Below are 21067 nucleotides of genomic sequence, written 5' to 3' on the forward strand. Positions count from 1 at the left end.
CTGGTTTAGACTTTTAAATGAGAGTCTTGAATATTGATGGTAAAGTTTTAGGCATTAGCTCACTGAGTGGGAAGATATTTAGAGGCAAGCAGGGGACCTTTCTAGCACTCTAAAAATTTTGCAGTGTAGTGAACACCTACTTTGCCTATGATGCCTGTTTGTGTTGTATCTTTTGATGATTCCATAAGGCACTTAATCTTACCTCGCACTGATGTCATCATTATGCAGTTATCATCATAGAGAATTTTGAATGTAACTATGTAGAAGATTGTCCTGAATCTGTATTAACACCATCATTGCCTAGAAATTATTTTGAAAAAATAGTCAATTACTTCATTTAATAGTCTCTTGATTTTTTCTCATGTAAATATGGTACAGAATACACAATCTTAAATTTTGTTTATTTTAAATTTCTGCTTCATGGATTCCAGAAAAATTCCCCTTTATTTGGCAAAACTACGCTTTTCTGCACACAAGGGAGTTAGTCTTAATGTGGCAGTTTTCAATTAGCTGCAGAACTACAGATCTGGGGAGAGATCAAGAAAGTTGTGCAGTTATTCATCTAATAAATGTGGTTTGGAAGCACTGTCCAAAGTACTAAGGGTGCTATAAAAATGACTTAGATATTAAAAAAATGACTTAGATATAGATCAAGTCCACCAAAATATTACCACCTAAGAAGGGAGACAGGACTTGTAAATAACTAATTATATTAAAAGTGAGAAGCGTTGTTAGAGAAGTACTGTGCAGATAAAGTATTGCAGACATTCAAAGGAGGGGGTGATTACCTCTAGCAAGGGATGAGAAGGAGGAAGCGTGGAAACCAATAAAATAGTCTTGGCATTTGTATAGGACCTTAATGGATGGTAGGAATCGGATTTACAGAGCTGGGAGAGGCCTATTCTAAGGGATGAAGGAGCATGAACCCAAGACATAGAGATCAAAAATAATTTGGTTTGAGTATGAGAATGACATAAGGAATTTAATATGTGACAAGGGTGTCATTTCACTTTTGTGGGAAAAGGATGTTTTAATCAATAAATGCTGATAGTGGAATTTGCTATTCATCTATAGGAAAACCAACTAGATCACCTTATCATAAATTATATAAAAAGTAAATTGTGAGAATTCCCTGGTGGTCCAGTGGTCAGGACTCCACGCTTTCACTGCTGAGGGTCCGTGTTCGATCCCTGGTCGGGGACTGTAAGCCAGGCAGCGCTGCCAAAAAAAAGTAAATAAATTGTAAATGAGTTAAAGATATTTCCATATGAAGCAATTAGGAGAATATTCATATAATTGGAGTAGGGATGGTATTTTTTAGTAAGACAGGAAATCCAGGTACTGTAAAAGGAAAGACAGACCTGCTATAATAAACTTTTTTAAGTTCGCAATTTTTTTTTTTTTTTTTTTGCGGTACGCGGGCCTCTCACTGTTGTGGCCTATCCTGTTGCGGAGCACAGGCTCCGGACGCACAGGCTTAGCGGCCATGGCTCACGGGCCCAGCCGCTCTGCGGCATGTGGGATCTTCCCGGACCGGGGCACGAACCCGTGTCCCCTGCATTGGCAGGCGGACTCTCAACCACTGCGCCACCAGGGAAGCCCAAAATTAGTAATTTTTAAAGTTAAAAATACGCAAACCTTTTGGCCTAGTGATTTTACTTTTTGGACTTTCTCCTTTAAATACAAAAGCCCTGACACATAAGGATGTATGTATAAAGATAATTCATTGTGGCATTAGCTGTAATGGCAAAAAAAAACACTGGATATCTGATTTTCTAATAATAAGGCAATGGCTGAATAACTATATGCAAACTCTGTACAACTGAATAGTGAGGTGGTTAGGAGCAGGGGCTCAAGAGTTAGGCTAGTGAGATTCTGATCCTACCTACTACATGTGTGACCTTGGGCACGTTACTTAACCTCTTTAGAGCTCAGTTTTCTTACCTTTAAAATGGAGAAAATAACAAATATGAGATGTAAGAACTATTATGAAGATTGAGATTTATTATGTATTTCATTCATTTAATAGATGTGTCCAGGCACTATTTTAAGCGCTTTATAGATACAAATTTATATAATTGATTTATTCCTTGTAATAACCTCAGAAGTTAAATTTTATTGTTTCCTCATTTTACTGATTAGGAAACTGAAACGCAAGAGAGGTTAATATGTTCTAATATAATTCACACACAGGTATAAAATTGTATATCTGTGCCATGTTATAAAATATGGTTGAATAAAACTTTAAATTTTTTTTCTAGTTGAAATTTTTCTGAGACAGAAATGAGAACCAACCATTTGGGCTTTGAGTTAAAAGTTATCCCATATCTCTATAATACTTTCTCATTTAGAGATATAAAGGGCAAAAACCGATAAAAATAAAGACATTTGTTCAAATTAACAGCTGGTATGCAATGAGGTTGTTTAACACTAATTACTCCAGAGGCTGCCTAAGATAGTAATTGACCATTTCTGTTAATTTCCAATATTGATCTTTTTTCCCCTCCAATCACTCCTTTAAATATAATTTACTCTGTGGTAACAAGAAGACTTAAGAGGACTGGGATACACATTTTGGGAAAAATAAATGAGGAGAAAAGTTTTGGCCTTCAGAGATTTTTGGTTAAAATACATCATGTTCACAGGTGACAGAATGCTAGCAAATATCCAGGTGCAAATGTGAATATTGTACATACTCATTTCTTAGGTACAAGGAAAAAGAAAGGAGATTGGAAATTTGATTTCAAATCAAGCTAGAATGTTTCTTTTTTTAATCCTATGCTTTATATTTTTGTTTATGGTTTTTCCTAAGGATTTTCTGTTAAGAATTTTGTATAAGAATGAGTTTTTAAAACTTCATGTGTACAACACCTATATATAACCATACCTGTGTAGTATTCTTGTCAAGCCTGGGTATAAGAAAATTATCAAACAAAAAATGTGGCTCATTCTACAAGACAGCTGTCCTGAACCTTGAAAAAAATCAATGACTAGGAATAAAAAGATTCCTCTATAACCAAAGGTGTATACTACTATCACATCTTAGAAAAATAACAATGATTTCAACTTTCACCATTTATTGGCCTTTTTCCCCCCATTCAGGATCCAATCAGGGGTCATGCCTTGCATTTAATTGTTGTCATAAAGGCTGTTTTATTTTTATTTTTAAAAGAAGTTTATTGGAGTATAGTTGATTTACAATGTTGTTTTAGTTTCAGGTGTACAGCAAAGTGAATCAGTTATGCATATATCCACTCTTTTTCAGATTCTTTTCCCATATAGGCCATTACAGAGTATTGAGTAGAGTTCCCTGTGCTGTACAGTAGGTCCTTATTAGTTTTCTATTTTATATATAGTATATATATGTCAATCCCAATTTAAAGTCTGTTTAAAACTATAGCAGTTCCCCTTTGCCATTGATTCTAGGGCTCACTATTTTTTTTTTGTACTACTAACAAAGAAAATAACCACTACCAGTTACATTTATGACATGCCATCTAGTGTAAGACTCATCTCAATTTCAGAAGTCTTAAAATGAAATAAATATATTGACAAAATATGGCAACTTGCCCAAGGTCATAACACTGGTAAGCAGTGGAACTGGATATCAAACCCAAACAGTCTTGCTCCTGAATCCATTCTTTTGGCCACTTCTCAGTGTTGCCATTTTGTAATCAATGAGTTATTGCATGTAAGGCTTTTTCAGCATAGTGCCTTAATTACATATTAAATATGTAATATGTGTTAGCTTTTATTATCATTTTCACTGCTTCTGCAATTGGCTACTACTATATGTTTATAACATCTACGTTCTGTGACTTTATTCAGTTTTTCTGTGCTTTGTTTATAGGTTGATTCTCAAGCATTGAAAACCTATAAACTTTACAATATTGTACTTATGCAAGTACAAGTCAGTATAAAATCAAGAGGTGTAATTGGAACTGCAGAGAAAGAAATGTAATTGTATTAATCCTCTGCCACTTAAAGTGTCCTTTTAGCTCCCTAAAATTAGTACTATATTTGCTAAAATGAATCCATTTTGTTCTTGAAGATATATATATTTTTAAATTTTTTTTAATTAATTAATTTATTTATGGCAGTGTTGGGTCTTCGTTTCTGTGCGAGGGCTTTCTCTAGTTGTGGCAAGCGGAGCCACTCTTCATCCCGATGCGCGGGCCTCTCACTGTCGCGGCCTCTCTTGTTGCGGAGCACAGGCTCCAGACGCGCAGGCTCAGTAATTGTGGCTCACGGGCTCAGTTGCTCCACGGCATGTGGGATCTTCCCAGACCAGGGCTCGAACCAGTGTCCCCTGCATTGGCAGGCAGATTCTCAACCACTGCGCCACCAGGGAAGCCCTTGAAGATATATTTTGAGCTCTCAAACACTTTGTTCTAATTTACACTAGTTGCTTTCCAAGTCTGTTGCATATCTACCTATCTATATTGGGTCTATCCATCTATCCATGTTTGTTTTTTTGGGGTAACTCTCCTGGGTTAAATCTACTGTTTTATGTTATTCCGTGTCCTCCTTGTCTCACATTTCCCTCCCAGCTTGTTGGGGTATACCTAATTAGAAGTAACTTTTTGGGAAAAGATATAAAGCAGGTAATTTAATTTTCACAGGCCTATAATATGCAAATGTATTTATCTTGCCTTCTCAGTTAATAGTTTGTGAATAGAATTCATAGTTCAATCATTTCGTTTTGCTTGAAACTTTGAAGACATCATTCCTTTGCCTTTTACCATCTAGTATATCTGACGAGAATACTAAAGCCAGTTGATTCTGCTTCTTTTTTGCAAGTAATATACTTTTTCCTCTGGAATGTTTTATTAGACTCTTTTTCTTTATCATTGGTTTTATCATACTCGATGAGAGTATTTCTTTCTAGATGTGGATCTTTTTTCATTGATCCTTCATTGCACTCCATGAGTCCCATTTGTTCACTTATTAAATTTTGTTCTCCTTCATTTTCTCTTTTCTATTCAGAATACCATTTAGATAGATTCTTCCAAACAGAGAAAAAGGACAAAAAAAATTAGGTAATGTGGAAGATCAATTCAAGAGATCTATTTCCTTTGACTATCAGTTCTCCTTTTTGAATATCTTTCGTCAGTGTTTCTTTTTTTTCCTGTTTCCATAGTTTCCAGTTGCTCATTTTTAATAGATGCAATGTCTTCATGAATTTCTTTGAGGATAGCACTTACAAACTTTAAACATCTATAAGTTTAAAAGCTCTGCTTCCTTAAGGTGAGTTGATTATTTTCACCCTTTTGTGCTTTTGCTTTTCCTCTTCCTCAAAAATTAAAAAAACAAACAAAGGATTCTTGAACTCTTTGTAAGTGAGCAGGGTATCAGCTGTTGTGCCTCACTTTAGAGTCCATGGGTGAAACGCAGGAAAACAGCTGCCTCTTCCTCTTCTCCCTCCACCCTGTGCCCAAGTAAGGAAGGCTTTGTTGTGGAGCATGAAGATGTTCTAATGCTTTCAGGGTAGATTGTTAAATTAAAAAAAAAAAAAAAGTTGTGGTTTTAGCTGAAAACCAGCATTGTTGCTCCTAGACATTCTGTGTGTAAAGGAGTAAGATAAAAGGTTTGGCTTGGCTATCTAATATACATATTATAAGAATCCTGATTTTTGTCCTACAGCCCCTTTCTGCTGTATCTAGGTTTGGTATTTCTTCAGACTCTGCTGGCAGGAAAGGCTTCTGCATGGCTGCAGCTTTCTTGTGTGTACACATGCATATAGGTGCACCTGCATGTTTGTTCTAGACTGTGGTTTTCTCTGCACTGGCTTAATCCTCAATATAATCCCATCTGCTCTCCTTCTAGAATGCATGAATGCACTTCAGTGGGATTCTGCTAGGAAGTGGAAGAAAATGCATATGCTTAGTTTGTCTTACACAAAGTAGGTAATTGATAGGTATATGTTGAATAAATCAATCAGTGTTGTTGAGAATATTGGGCAAAACACATCTGTTTAAATTTTAAAAAATTATGACTTTAGAATACGGGTAATTAAATGAATCTTTTTAAAAAATTCTTTTAACTTTGTCCTGTTTCAGGAAAGAATCTCATTGGGGTTAAAACTTACCAGTGGAGGTACAAAATGAAAAACCTGCCATCTCTCACTGTTTTTTTTTTTCTTTCCCCAAAATTAAAGACCTTAATTCCATTTTGTTCCTTTTTAGTGCTTAGCACAGTGCCTGGCATGTTGTAAGTATTCAATGATAGTTATTATTAATGTTTGTTTAAGTTAAACTCTTTTTGTCTCTCATTGGGGAATAATATGTGTAAAGTACTAGGAATAGATTTTGGCATTTATAGTAAGTGCTCCATAAGTGTTAACTACTATTCTTTGATACATGAGCAACAATTTATTTTTTTCTGTGAAGCTTTCTCTGATCTTATGTCCCAGCCTTTCTGGTAAGTAACATTGATTTGCTTGCTTGTGTGTCTCTCCACCAAATGTGGTTCTTGATAGCTGGGAGCTATCTTTTTTATCTTAGTAGTCTTGCTGCATAGTGATTGCTTGCCACCTATCATTAGTCCCTCTTTTTTGCTAGGTCTTAATGGTTGAGGATGATGGTGTGACTGGAACATGGGGGATGTGCACTAGTGGGAAGTGAAATGTGACAAATATGCTGACACCAGGTTGTATGTAGCTGAATACCAGATTAAAGAATTTGAACTTTATTTTGTATGCCCTGGGAGGCATTTTGATTACTGACTAGATTAGTTTCATATTTTAGAAAGATAATTCTGAGTACAGAGAAGAATATATGCTGGAAAGAAGAAATAAGATTGGAGGCAAGCAGAAGGTGTAAGAAACTCTTGGCTCTTGCCGTATTATAAGGTTCTTATTTTAGTTGAGAAACGTTGCAGCTCATACTTGAAGGATAGGTCTTACCAACACATAACTTTTAAGTCGTATCACAGATAGGCTTCAGGGCTTCCCTGCTCACTTTGCTTTGAGTTATATAAAATTTTAAATAAAATGCTAAAATTTATTATAAACAAGGAACACAACTACATTTTGTAAAAATTGTGAAAATATTTTCTGCAAAAGCCTGTGAATTGGTGATATTTTAAACTTGTTTGTTGTATTTTCTGTTCTGTCCATTGTTCAACATTTAATGTGTGTCATGTACAGGGAAGTAATGTGGGACAACAGTTTTCTTTGGGAAAGGAGATGAATTATGTTTTTAATACACTAAGTTTCAGGTGTTTATATAGCTCAGCTGGAGGTACCTTACATATAAGACGTATAGATTTGTAAAGAGTTTGAGGGAGTAGGCTAGAGATTGGAAGTTTTCTAAATAAAGATGGTAATTGAAGCCTAGGGTTCGATGAGTTTGTGCATCTGATAAACAGTAGTCAAAGATGTAAATAGAAATGCAATGAAATGTTCTGCTTTTTTGGCCTTAGTGATACAGTCACTAGTGTCTGATGTGTCAGAGTTGTAAAGAAGAATGAAGGACTGAGATCTTTGGGTTGAATCAGAAAGGGGTCATTGGAGACCTGAGACTACACTGATTGGGTAGAGTACAGCAGAGTAAAATTAGATTGGAGGGACACTGAAATGAGTTGATAAGGAAATAGAACACTGTAGTTTAAAAATTCCTGCAAAGGATAGGAAAGCTAGAAGAGTGAAAGAAATTGTAGGGTTAAGTGGTGGTTTTTCCAGATGTATGTGCATTGGCTAACCACTTATAAAGACAGGGAGGTTCAGTACAGTTAAATAAAACTCCCCAGAAGTTGGTACTGAACTATATAATATTTTAAAAAGGTAAAATGAACATTAAGAAGAATTAAACAACCCTGAAATTCAGTAAAGCTAATTTTCATCATATAAATTTGACATTTAGAAGAATAATTTTAGTACTTTTTCAGGAGTTCAAATTCTTTGAAGAGTAGCCACAGGATTAAAAAATCATTTGCTAATCGTTGAATTTTTTTTTTTTTTTTTTTTTTTTTTTTTGCGGTATGCGGGGCTCTCACTGTTGTGGCCTCTCCCGTTGCGGAACACAGGCTCCGGATGCGCAGGCTACGGCATGTGGGATCTTCCCAGACCGGGGCACGAACCCGTGTCCCCTGCACCGGCAGGTGGACTCTCAACCACTGTGCCACCAGGGAAGCCCCCTCGTTGAATTTTTAATGTGTGCCTAGGGTGAGTTTATTTTAAAGTTTTAGAAATTCATAAAAATAGATTGTTAAAAGCTGAATAAATTCATAGAAAATATAGTCACAGTATTTTTGTTGAAAAAGATAGGCATAATTGGAATACCCTATTTGATACGTAGATTTCGATGTGATATGATGAGAGGGAATTTTAAGCACATTTATCATATAACTGACTTAGAATCAGGGATGTAAATTATAGGAGGATGATGCTTACATTTATATTCACAACTCTTCCAAAGTTATAATTTTAAAAAGATATGTTTTTATGGAAAAGAGGAATCTAATATAATAGAATAAAATGTTGACTATAAAATGTTTTAAAATCAGTCTTGAAGGAATAGATCACCTTCATGCTTTCAAATATTCAGAGTTGACATCACAGCAACCTTCGTTTCCCTAAGTGATAACTTTTTATGTATGCAGGTGGTATCTAGACTGTGCTTACAGTTCTTGGTAGACTGAAGAGTGAATGTGTTATTTGTTTGGGAGTGGGGAAAGGAAATATAATAGTGGCCTGGAGTAGGAGTAGAAAGACCTACTTTAAAAAATCTACTCCATTAGAGATTTACATTAAAGGTTTATTTTCTCTATGTAGGGTTTACATTCATACTTTTCTTGAATTCCTAAAACTGAACACCTAGCTAATAAGATTTATTCTCTGAGGAATGAGAGTCTGAGTTATGTGTGTGTGATGAGGGCAGAATTAGAGAGACTGTTTTGAAAGTGACCTCCAAGGGCTATAAAGAGACTTGCAGTTTTGCTAACAAAAATGTTATGCTCTAAAAAAAAAAAAAAAAAAAAAAAAAAATGTTATGCTCTAGATAACTTAGTACCTTTATGATTCTTACTAGCTTGTGGGCTCCAAACCCTAGCTTCTCTCTAATTCAGTATTGTTTATCTTCTCCATTTGAGTCATGTTTCTCTCCATCCCACTGAAAATGAAAGGTCCCTGTCCCTGGGCTATTTGGATCATGGCTTCCCTATAAATATTGATGGTATACCACATGTGTATTTTCTAATTAACTTCTAACTGAGAGTCTAGAAAGACACATAAATGGGGAACCCAAAGTAATCCCTCTCCCTTGATATTTCATAACATAGTTATACATTAAATGGTAGAAGAGTCACTAAGGCTGGATCTCTGAATACACCTATGTGATTCTGAGCTATGGCATGTGAATCTTGGATAGGCTCATTATATTTGTGGAAATCTGTATGCATCTATCAAAATTAACATCTCTATGTAACAAGTCACGTACTGTGTCGTTACACAAAAAGTTAAATCTTGTTTACCTCTTGAAAAAGAGATGCAGGTTAGTAAAGACAGTTAAATTCAAGTGGATTTTTAAATATATTGTAGAAAGATCTTGTGCTTTAGCAGAGACATGGACTTCTGCTGCTTACTAGATGTGTTAATTGTGTGCAAGTTACTATGGAAACATGCTCAGAGGATGATTCTGTATGTATAGTGCCTAGTACATCCTTATGAGGTATTCATTAATGAATGTTAGTATTCTTCCTGTTGTACAGGACAAGTGAAATGCCTTCTAGAAAACTAATATTGAACATGTTGGAAAATATTTAAAATAGTTATGTAGCTGAGTAAATTATCAAGTAATGTGTTAACAGATTTAAAAAAACCTGAAAAGGACTACTGTTCCTACTATGTAGGATAGCTTTATTTTATTTTACATGAAAAACTTCTGTACTAATTATTAGTTTCACATTAGACTTAATGTGATACTGAAATTCTTTTCATGTTGACTATATAACAGAGACTATATGTCCTGTTGAGAAGGATATCACCTATAATAAGAAATAATCTGATTAGTTTGAATCAAAGTTACTTTTACATGAGTTAATAATGCACATATATGTTTCCTACTTGAGTGGCATCATCAACACTACTTAGTGGATACCTTTAGGTGACAAGATGTAAGAAGGAAAAAAAAAGCTGTGTAGCAAATGATCAGGTAATACCACTTCTTTAAAATATTACAATTCTAAACACCATTTCAAACAGCAAACTTTCATTATATGTTTCTGTTAATTTGTAATATCAGATAGCCCATCTTTTTTTTTTTAAGTTTCAGTATAAGATTAATACAAAGTGAGTGACAGACTAGACTACATTGTTAGTAGACATGATTTGTATAATTTGTGCTTTTCTTGCTGAAAGGGTTTTTTCCATGTAGTAAAATACATTTATTCAAAAATGGAGAGGTATAGTACATTATAATTCCAAGGAAATTTTTATATTAAAATGCATATTTTGGCTTAAATTGGAAAGGATTTCATTTAATACCTACATAAAGAGATTCACATTCAAGGCCCAAATCTTACCTATATTACCATACGTTTCTAATTACATGTTATTTTAAGCTTATTTATTTTAAACCATGATTACAGAGTTGATGTATGGGAATATATTGAAGGTATAACCTTATTATGTTTACTGGTCTTTTGGTTTAATTCTCTACAACTTCAAAATAGTACTGTGGTATGAAATAACAGAATTATATTTACTCAGGTAAAAACAAGTTCTGAACTGAGTCCTTCATCATATTTTTCTAAAGAACTCACTTCTCATGAGCAAGTATTTAATATCACATAGCTGGAAAATCATTATATTATTGAAACAAATTTTTTCTTTAACTATACCCCAATAGCTTGAATATGTATGTGTTTCAGGCCACTTGCAATTAAACTATAAATTTAGATGATATCTTGACTACAACATTAAACACAACTAAGATTTTCAAGTAAACACGTTTACAAATCATAATGCCATTGTGCTGTTCTCTGAGGACTAAAAGCTCTGCTTGTTGGGAAAAGTCAGTTAGGTCTTTTTAAGCAATTGAAGTTCTGTTTTCCTTCTAAACGTTCCTTTACTAATTTTTCCAAAGAGAAAAGATGCTCATCTGCATCTTCTGGCACAAGGCTTCTAATGGAATTTGCAAGTTCAAAAAGATATTCTGTATTTTTTCCACTTGGACCAGCTGCATTAAAAATTTGTTCAGCAATGTCTTCCAGAGGTGCAGGACCAAGATAATTAGGATTATCACATGTTCCAATATATAGCAACACAGTGAATGGTTCTGTTGTGGAATCTTTTGGATAAAAATTGACTGTTGTGGTCCTGTAGCCTCCTTTCTCTCTGAAGTCAAGGTATGCTTTTACTTCTTCTTCCTTTCCTACTGGCAGTTTGTAAGCAACACCCCATACACAACCCTGTTGAAAAATGAAAAGAATATATTATTTAGTTTTTACAAGGCTAAAATAGGTGAAGATATATTATGATGTAAGAAAATATCTTGTATATTCTTAGAAATCAGTGCAGTTTTGCCTCACTTAATGTGCACCAAACAGGTATATACTAAACAGTAAAGGAAATCAGCATTTTACATTCTTCAATCTGAATAAATGATTTCCGTGTATACCAGGATATTTATTTTTGTTTAAGTTTTTCAAATTTTGTCTTTTAACTAATGGGACTGAAATTAAAATACCAGGTCTTCATTTAGTCATTAAATATAGTTCTAAAGCTTTAAATCCATAAACATTTCACTGCTGGTATAGGGGCAGCAGTTTCCAAACTGCTTCAGGGAGTGTTGTAGCCACCCTGAAGCCTACTTCAGGGCTTCTGGATATAAGTGTTGGCGTGCTGGCTGGGAGGGGTTTGACCCCCAACCCCCTTCAGCTGGAGGTGAGTATCACTTATATATTTGGTGTTCCCTTATTTGCAGAAAGTGTTCTGTATTTTAAAAGCTCTGTAATAAAGTAATCAACTATTAAGGCGATAGGTTCATTTATCTGTTCATTTCTTCACTGCCTAAACTTTCAAATATCCTTTGTAAATTACTCCATCCAGAATACTAAATGGCAACCTCTTTGTCAAGAGAGCCCATGAACAGTGTCAGTAAAAGCAGTGTACTTCAGCTGCAAAGATTCTTTGTAGTATTAATAAAATATCTGTGATATAAGCAAGATTTATAGTTTGTAACACAGATTTTCTAGTTTCTTGACAACCTTTAATTATTAACTTGATTATTAAACTTTAGGTTGCTAAGCATCTTGAATAAATTAACATTCTATAGAAACAAAGTGGTTTTATTAACTCTAATTAGGAGTTTTACCAGTTTGAAGCCATTTTTATAGATGCTTTTCCTAATGTAAGTTATGAAAGCGTTTCATAATTTCACCATTCATCTGCTGTTGCTAGCTGCTTGATTTTATATATCAGAGTCCTTTCTAAAGTTAAATATTTAACTGCATAATATAAAATTTGGATCTCAGTAAAATGATTGAAAATATTTAAGAAACAGAGAACTACCAGGTAAATAAAAGTTTTCTAGTGCTCTAAACTTTAAAAAACCTCTTGTGCTCTTGATAAAATTAGGCAGTAAAGAAAGTGATAGTTCATGACTGGGATTTTTGCTGAAATATTAGAATCCTAGCAAATGTGAGGAAAGCTTTAGGGTTTCATTTGATTCTTAGTGGTAGTCTGTCTGAGGGCAGGCTCCATTAATTTCAAAGGAGACCACAAAATTCTCAGTCAATAAACTCATCGAGAAAGGAAAAATGAGACTATATGCCATTGTTTTTTTTGTTGTCTACCTTGAATTCTGTATTTCAGCTTTTCCCAACAGATGAAAAGAAATACAACAAATACAGAGAGGAATTCTAGACCCAGTGTAGTTCAAATTGTCTGTGATGACTGCTAATAAAATTTCATTGATTATTAAAACTGAGAGACATCTTAACATTTTATGATTAAAGACTATACAAAAAAGAATAATTATACCATACCGCAGGATCTTCAACAAGAGTCACAACTCTTCCGGGCTGTTTTAAAAAAGTAAAAAAAAAAAAATTTTTTTTCCCGAATTAAAGTTCAATAACTGAGCATTAGCAACTTACTGTTGACATGGAATATTTTAACTTTGTTTGCTCATACTAAACACTTTTTCAAAAGTACTTATTTTTTATGATAAATTTTAAAATGAATTGAGAGTCTACCTTATCCAAATTATCTTGGCCTTTCTAAAAGATTCTCTTTAATTTGTATATAACAGGTATATTATGTTCACTTAGAATGGATATATTAAAAAACACACACATGTGACTAACTAAGGCTCATCTAAAATGAAAAGCAAAAGGAAGAAGCAATTATAAATAAATGTTGTGATCACTTTTTTCTCTTCAGGAAAAAAAGATTGCTATAGTTTCACTGAGGAACAAAACATGACATTCCAGGGTGCTTTCCTATTGGGAAGTGGTTCTCAAACTTAAGTGTAGATCAGAATTACCTGGAGGTAGTTCCTGATTCTGTAGGTATGGAGCAGTCTAAGAATTTGCTTTTTTTTTTTTTCAAATACAATTCCTACCTGGTGCCAAAGTCTGTGTCTACTGACATGTTATCATTAGTGAGAAAGTTGAGTTGTAAGCCACAATTTTACCTACTTGTATGCCTATTGTGTGGCACATAGCGAACTTACATCATTCAGATATTTGTGTCATCCTTGTTGCTATTTCCTTCTAGTCTTTGTCCATTTGTATAGACAATTCATAATCACGGAACACATAGAATTTTGGATTATGTTTTTTATTTAATTATATTTTACTGTTTGTCTTCTCATCCATTTTAATAGTTGCATAATATTCTACTGTCAACTATAATTTAAACATTCTTGTATTGTTGGACATTTATATTTGACTTATTTTCTATTTAAGATAATGCTAAAGTGAAGATACATATATTGGTGTGGGTCATGTAGTTATTGCCATGTTACCTTCAATGTCAAAGTGAATATGGAGCTATTTATTGAATACCCATTCTGTGCTGTAGAGAAGATAAAACCTTGATTCCTGCTTTCAAGAGCTTATATTGTAATTCTGGAATATGAACTTAACATGTGAAATAGGTAGAGAATACTTAAGGGCTATGATGTATACTATTTATTAAGTGCAGTAAGAATTCTGAGTCTTGGGTGGTCAGAAAGAAGGACAAAATTCTGGCAAAAGGGCACTGTGACTCATGATTGATGAGTGAGGGTCTAGAAGCAAGATTATACCAGGCCAAGTGTCTGACTTTAGCAGAGGGTCCTCCATGTATGGAAGATGACTCAGAAACATAACTGGAGAAATAGGATAGAGTCAGATTTGAGATTGGAGTTGAAACTGGGGGTCAATGGAAAAGAAGAAGCCACTGAAATTTGGGAGAAAAAGGAAATGAAGAGCTACTGTAGCACTTGAGTAGTAGGTGACTGGCATGATAAAAGAAGTGCTTTGGGAAGATGGTGTCGTAAAGTATATAGTATGCACGTTCAAGTGCGAAGGAGGTGGACTGTGCGTAAGAAATGTTAGTGGTGGAGGGGACAAGTTCTGCATTCCACCTTTTCTTTCCTTCCCCTTTCACCAGACTAGTCACCAATTTTTGGTAGCTCTATCTTCTGATTATCTTCTGAATCTGGTTTCTCTTCATCCTTCAGTTGTCTCCTTAGGGATTTCGCTGCCTGCCTCCAGACTGTTCTCTACTTGGCCCTAGATTGACTTTCTGGTGCAAAAATTGGGCCACTCACTTCTGTGCTTTGAATTTTTCAGGGTTGTAATATTCTACAGGATAAAATAATTATTTTGCATGAGTTAACTACAAACCTCATTTCTTAACCACTTTCCCTCTCAAGCTGTAATGAATTATTTATAACTTTTACAGACACTCACATCTTTGGATTTACTAGTTCCCAGTGTGGAATGCCTTTCCTTCTTTAGAATCCCTTGGATATCCTCCCACCACTCTCTCCATAAAGGCTTGGCTGTCTGCCCAGATGACTTTGCAGCAGCTCCTTCTAAACTCTCATTGCTCCTTTTATTCATTTCCCTTATAGCACTTATCAGGTATTGTTGTTTGCATAGGTGTCTCCCACTTACATGTGAGTACTCAGTAGTAATTGTTGAAAGGAGGAGAGGTAGTAAAGTCCTCGATGTAGGTGGTGGCAATTGAAACAGAAAACAAAGAGCATATATAGGGAGTCATTAAGGGAAAATAGATTTGTCCCTGTGACTGCTTATGGATGAAACAGACATTGACTCTTGGCACTACTGATATATTGACTCAGAAATATTTTCTAAAATTTAAGCTGTTTGTCCCTAAAATAAAATATATTATTGGGAAACAATGTAAATTTGTAAATGCACTTAAATGTGTTTTGGGGGTATTGAAACTGAAGAAGGGGTCTTGGAAGCTGAATGGGATTGGAGTATGCTGTGAAATATGAGTCATGATGGGTGCTTTCATTGGGTAATGAGTAATGTTTCTGATCTACATCTAGAAAAGTGAGGGATTTAGTAAATATTCATGATTATCTCTTGTGTTAAAATGTTTTCTCTTTTTGAAATTGAAATATATTCTTTCTGATATGAAAATTTTTTCACATTTAAATAAATCCTTAATTTGATGAGAACTGGCCAGTTTTGTTAGAAATAAATGAGATGCTTAATTAAACTTAGGAAGATACTAAAGTTAAATGAAGCTAAAAAGAAAGCATAATTTAGTAAAGAAAGTAAGTTTGGTATTTTTCCTACAAATGTCACATTGCACTATGTGGAAATGAGTCCAACATTTGTTTAATAATATCACGTTTCATATGTAATGATCATATGCTCACTAGAAGCATATGTTGCTGTAAAAACATAGTCCTATATAGCATTTACGTTATTCTAATTTGCTAGATATTTCTGTAGCCTTTTATATTCTTGTTTGTCAGACAGTTAATATTTATAAAAGGCTGGTGATCCATTATAATAAAAAATGTGAAGATAATGTTCTTTCCAGTTTTCTTAATAGAACATTATATTTAGAAAATGTTTAGTGCCTTAGGCTTTCCTTTAATATGCTAGGATGGATTCTTTAAATAAAAGTAGGTATCAAACTATTAGCCACTGCAGTTTTTTTCCCCAAATTTCCTGCCCTATATTTTAGTATATTTAAGTAAAAAGAGAGATATTGGCTTTTATAGCTACCTTCTTCTTTTTTAAAGACTCATGAACTGTTGTATTGGCATGACAGTTTCTTATCATCGGTTTGTTTTGACGGTGTACATAACTCATTATGCTGTGTACCAAACAAACATTTTGGTTGAGACTAGAGTAGTAAAATATGCTATATAACCGTGCTCGTAAGTAATTAATACTTGGTCATTGAAATTGAAGCCTGGGTTAAGGCATTCTTCTTCAGAATGGCAGTTTTAAGTGCCCATATCTGACAACTCAAAAGGCATTTTATTTAACTTAGTTCTTTGAAGTCTTAAATATTATTTTATAACACTCTTGGAGATACCTTGGCCATGAAGTTTCTGTTGGCCTGTAAATGTGCATTTGTGGTAAATCAGCCCTCTGTTTTCAAGTCATCTGTCTACCTTAAAGCCAAATTCTTAATTCACCAACTCTAGTTGAGGTAGAACAGCTTTTAACTTTTTGTGATTTCCATCCTATGTCTCATTGATGAGCAGGTGCAAACTACAGCCTTCCTCTCTTCCCTTTTCCATGATGCAAGGCTACAGGTATTTCTTTGGAATTAACCTCAATCTCTTGCTACATCTGATTTCTAGCATTTTAGATATTGTGCTTTTGAGCCAATATTAATTTCTTTTTTAAAAAAGTGGTAATCAAGCTCATATAACTCTCAGAGTATTTTAGAGAATATGTAAGCAATTAAACACTTTGTACTCTTCTAAAAGTTAGGAGGTTAACTATAAGAAGTGTTCAACTTATCCAAATTATCAGTTACTCAAAATTTAGTTTTCCTTATGGATTAGTTGTTTTGCAGCCAAAATGAGGCTGATTTGCATAAGCAGTGAGCTCTTACTCTCTTTTCACATATATTAAGATAAATGTCTCTGCATGGCTGACTGAAAAATGGATCAAAGAACTTACATTTTGCATTTATAATTTAGAGGAGAACCACTGAGAAAAAAACATTAAAATAATGCTGGACATAGTATTGGTACTTTGCTATTTAGGTAACAAAGCGGGACTCACTTAACTTGGGAAGTGCCAGACAACCAACGTGATCAAAGTAAGGTAATTTTGGAAACTAGTTCTTCTGTGACCTTAGGTGTCATAAAATAAAACCTTTGGAAAGATACTAAAAAACCCCAGAAATAACATGCACGTTTAAACTTAGACCAGTCAAAGCCTGGCAGAATGCAGAAATGCCAATAAACTTAATTGCAAAAAAGCTGAATTTGCTAGTTGATTTTAGTATTTCAACTCCGTGGTGACAGGAAGGTTTATCTTCCCACCTTTTTGGGGGGGGGCAGTAGTTGCCAAGAGATGGGGTCCCCTCCCAGCACGTTAGCCTTGTGCGAGTTTACGCCCACGCTTCTTCCTCTTCAAGAACTACCTACCACCAAGCATGTCAAGTGGCTTCGGAAGGACTGCCTTTGGTTTGAGAGGGAGTCGGGGGCAGGTGGCTGAGGAAGGTACACAGAGAGAGGTAGAAGCATTATAAACTATTTCATGAGTTTACTCGGCCGTTGGGGTGTTAAGTCCCACAGAGCTGGGCCAGGAGATGGGGAGCAGTGAGCCGGGGTCAGTAAGTGTGGGGGACTGGTTAGCGCCTCACCTTGCCGGGAACCCCGCGGTGGTCGATGCTGCCCTGCCAGAAGCGCCTGCTGTAGCCTGAGATATATCCAACCACCTTGTCCTGATAGGGGAAGTCCACCTTCCAGATGAGGGACCCGTAACCAAAAACCCACATCCTTCCCTTGCTCTTCCTCCTTGGTGGTGGCGGCGGCTGTCCCCTCGGCGTGGTCTCTGAACTGCAGGCAGGGACTACAGCTTTCCTGACGCAAGAAACCGGCTGCGCAGGCGCAAAGTCTGCACTCCCTGCTTGGGGACGCAAAGCACACTGGGACTTGCAGTTCGAAGAATGTTTTCCTACTCCAGCTCAGTTATTATTATTATTTTTTTGCTTGCTTAGGGTATCCGGAAGCATTGACTTCCTCTGAACTAAGCAATGGATTTTTTCAGCAGCCTCTGTAAATCACCCTACTTTTCCTGAGGTGCGCGTGGTCAGAGGACTACATTACCCACAATCCTTTTATGGGTTTTGTGGTTCTAAAATTGGAACTGTCTTCTGTTTTTCAAATGCAGAGAGGAAGAAGAGAGAGGGTGGGAATCGTGGCTGGTGTGGTCTAGATACGGAGGCGAGCTGTTTATTGGTACCGCAGTTGGTACGTAGAAAGACATTTTGTTATGGTTTGAAAACTGGATTTGCAGGGAGTGTAATCTATTTTTACATTAAAAAAAAATCTTTCTACCTGTCGAATAAAAGCAGAAAGTTTACTACAGGAGTTTTGTGCCTGTAGAAGAGCTGTTGAATATTATTTCAACAAAAATTGCTTGCATATTTAAATTTTCTGCGTGAAACGACCTTATTCATCTTTAGTATTCTCAGGAGTCACTCAGAAAAGAGTAGGCAAAGGTTTTTAGCTCGTGTATAGGCTTTGGAAGCCATATGTGAGACCTCCTGAAGTTGTATACAAGATTTGGGATCTGTGTACATTTTTCTGGGGAGAAATTTAATAGCTTTCATGAGTTTATCCAACAGGTCAAGTATCCTAAAAAATGTTTTGATCTGAAGGCTAGAGCTACTGCTCCAAAATACTGTTTAGGAAGCTCACTTGGACCATCAGTGCAGTGTTTCTGTATGTGAAAGCAGAAACCTTAACAAATGATTACTCTTTCTTGAGGATTTCTGTTTGGTAGTCTTTAGCTTTATAAAAGAATGCTAGAACATCCAGGTTCAAGGAGTATTATTTATGCTCTTAAGAAATCAGCAGGAAAATGTCACAAAGAAAAACTTAATTTAGGAATAATCAGGTCTGGGCTTCCCTGGTAACGCAGTGGTTAAGAATCCGCCTGCTAATGCAGGGAACACGGGTTCGAGCCCTGGTCCGGGAAGATCCCACGTACTGCGGAGCAACTAAGCTCGTGAGTCACAACTACTGAGCCTACGCTCTAAAGCCTGCGAACCACAACTACTGAGCCCACGTGCCACAACTACTGAAGCCCGTGCGCCTAGAGCCCATGCTTCGCAACAAGAGAAGCCAGTGCTATGTGAAGCCCCGCGAACCTGCAATGAAGAATAGCCCCCGCTCCCCACAGCTGAAGAAAAGCCTGTGCACAGCAACGAAGACCCACGCAGCCAAAAATAAAATAAATAAATTTATATATTAAAAAAAAGAATAACCAGGTCTTTTAATTTTCTCCAAGCTGTGGTTTCACATTGCCTGGAATGGTTAGTTCCCCCCCAAATTTTTCGAAAAATTTCAAACATACAGAAAAGTTAGAAAAAAAGAATATGGTGACCATTTATATACTCTCCACATGGGTCCGATAATTAACATTATGCCATAGTTGCTTTACTCTTTTTCTCTTTATATACTTTTAAATCCAAAACCTTTTGGGCTTCCCTGGTGGCGCAGTGGTTGAGAGTCCGCCTGTTGATGCAGGGGACACGCGTTCGTGCCCCGGTCCGGGAGGATCCCGGATGCCCCGGAGCGGCTGGGCCCGTGAGCCATGGCCGCTGAGCCTGCGCGTCCGGAGCCTGTGCTCTGCAACGGGAGAGGCCACAACAGTGAGAGGCCCGCATACCACCAAAAAAAGAAAAAATAAATAAAACCTTTGAAATAAGCTGCATGTGTTGTGACTTCACTGCTAAATACTTATAAGAATAAGGACATTTTCCTGATAACCATAATGCCATTATCACATCTAAGAATACTAACGATAATTACATCATCAAATACCTATTCCATCTTCAAATTACCTTAATTGCCTGAAAATTTATTTTTGTAGCTGATATTTTGTTTACCAGTTCAGGTCTAGGTGATGTTTATGTATCATACATATTTGTTATTACATTGTATGTATTTTGTTGTTTGAGTCTGTACTCTCTATTTTAGTCTAGAACATAGGGAGGTTTTATTAAGGGAGATCTTAACAGTTTATTCTTGTTGACTAGTTGGTATTAACGGTTGAAGAGAACGATCCTGCTATTATAGTACATGTCTTTTGGCTTCTCTTTCCCTTAAGCGGAAAGATATTATCCAGTTCTGTTAATTTTTTCAGATTATTGTGTATTAATCTGGATCTGTTAACGTTATTTGTAACTGTGAGAAAACCCAGTAAATTTAGAAGGGGATTCTTATCTGTTTTTACTTGAAGTTGTTTTTCATGTCTTTGGAATAGTATTCTTATATGTGTGTTTGTGTGTGGTTTTCCTATGTATGAAAAAAGTTTTCTTCTATTAGATGAATATGCTTATAAATAGACCTAAAATGTGTGATTTGTTCTTTTTTGTGAAATTTGGATGTAATGGCCTTGGCTAGAAGTAATATATTTGAAAACATACAGTTTACCATTCAAGATTCTCCATAGTTTGGCTATGTCTGTAACCTCATTTTTATACTATTCTTTTTTTTAACCTAATCCTCTTTCCAAAGTAAATTGTTTCCATTATTCACTGAACCTTACTCACCCTTGCTTGTTCATTTCCATAATTTTGGTTATATTTTTTCTTCTGCCCAAGAAATGCTATTTTACATGTTATCTCATTGTCACAGCCTCCCTTATCTTTTAGGCACAGCTCATATCCCCCACCAAGTTGAAGTAGTTTTCCCCTTCTTTGATTACTCATGGCTCTTTATCTGTACTTCTCTTATGGCACTTTATGCTATTTTGAATCACGTATATTTATCATTTCTGTGAGACAGTACATAACTTGAGATAGAATCTGTGTCTATGTCATCTCTTTTTTTTTAAGACATCCAAAAAATTTTATTTATTTATTTTACCATCTTTATTAGAGTACAGTTGCTTCACA

The 21067-nt window shown here is 35.5% G+C and overlaps 2 protein-coding genes across 7 annotated transcripts in view; one reads left to right on the top strand and one right to left on the bottom strand.

Moving 5' to 3' along the window:
• Positions 1-21067, top strand: part of ASB3 (ankyrin repeat and SOCS box containing 3) — a 95559-nt gene that overhangs the window by 3948 nt on the left and 70544 nt on the right. The window contains exon 1 of one of the 2 annotated variants that reach the window (XM_019942632.3): positions 8043-8164. The exons of the other annotated variant lie outside the window; for it this stretch is intronic. The gene's annotated coding sequence lies outside the window, so the exon portion shown is untranslated. Of the gene's footprint in view, positions 1-8042; positions 8165-21067 lie in introns of those variants that run through there. 2 annotated transcript variants of the gene reach the window in all.
• On the bottom strand, positions 10551-18019 carry CHAC2 (ChaC glutathione specific gamma-glutamylcyclotransferase 2). Of its 5 annotated transcripts, XM_019942640.3 has the most exons (4): positions 17804-18019; positions 17586-17651; positions 12988-13023; positions 10551-11409 (listed from the first exon to the last, which is right to left on the bottom strand). In XM_019942640.3, the coding sequence occupies exons 1-4, from the start codon at positions 17936-17938 to the stop codon at positions 11014-11016; spliced, it is 633 nt and encodes a 210-aa protein (XP_019798199.1). In that variant the 5' UTR covers positions 17939-18019; the 3' UTR covers positions 10551-11013. The 5 variants fall into 5 exon arrangements, with proteins under 5 accessions (XP_019798199.1, XP_019798200.1, XP_019798202.1 ...); XM_019942641.3 differs by lacking the exon at positions 17586-17651; XM_019942643.3 differs by lacking the exon at positions 17586-17651 and having other exon boundaries at positions 12983-13023; positions 17804-17874.

The sequence above is a fragment of the Tursiops truncatus genome, chromosome 14 (genome assembly GCF_011762595.2).
Source record: "Tursiops truncatus isolate mTurTru1 chromosome 14, mTurTru1.mat.Y, whole genome shotgun sequence".
In the NCBI taxonomy this organism is placed as follows: domain Eukaryota; kingdom Metazoa; phylum Chordata; class Mammalia; order Artiodactyla; family Delphinidae; genus Tursiops; species Tursiops truncatus.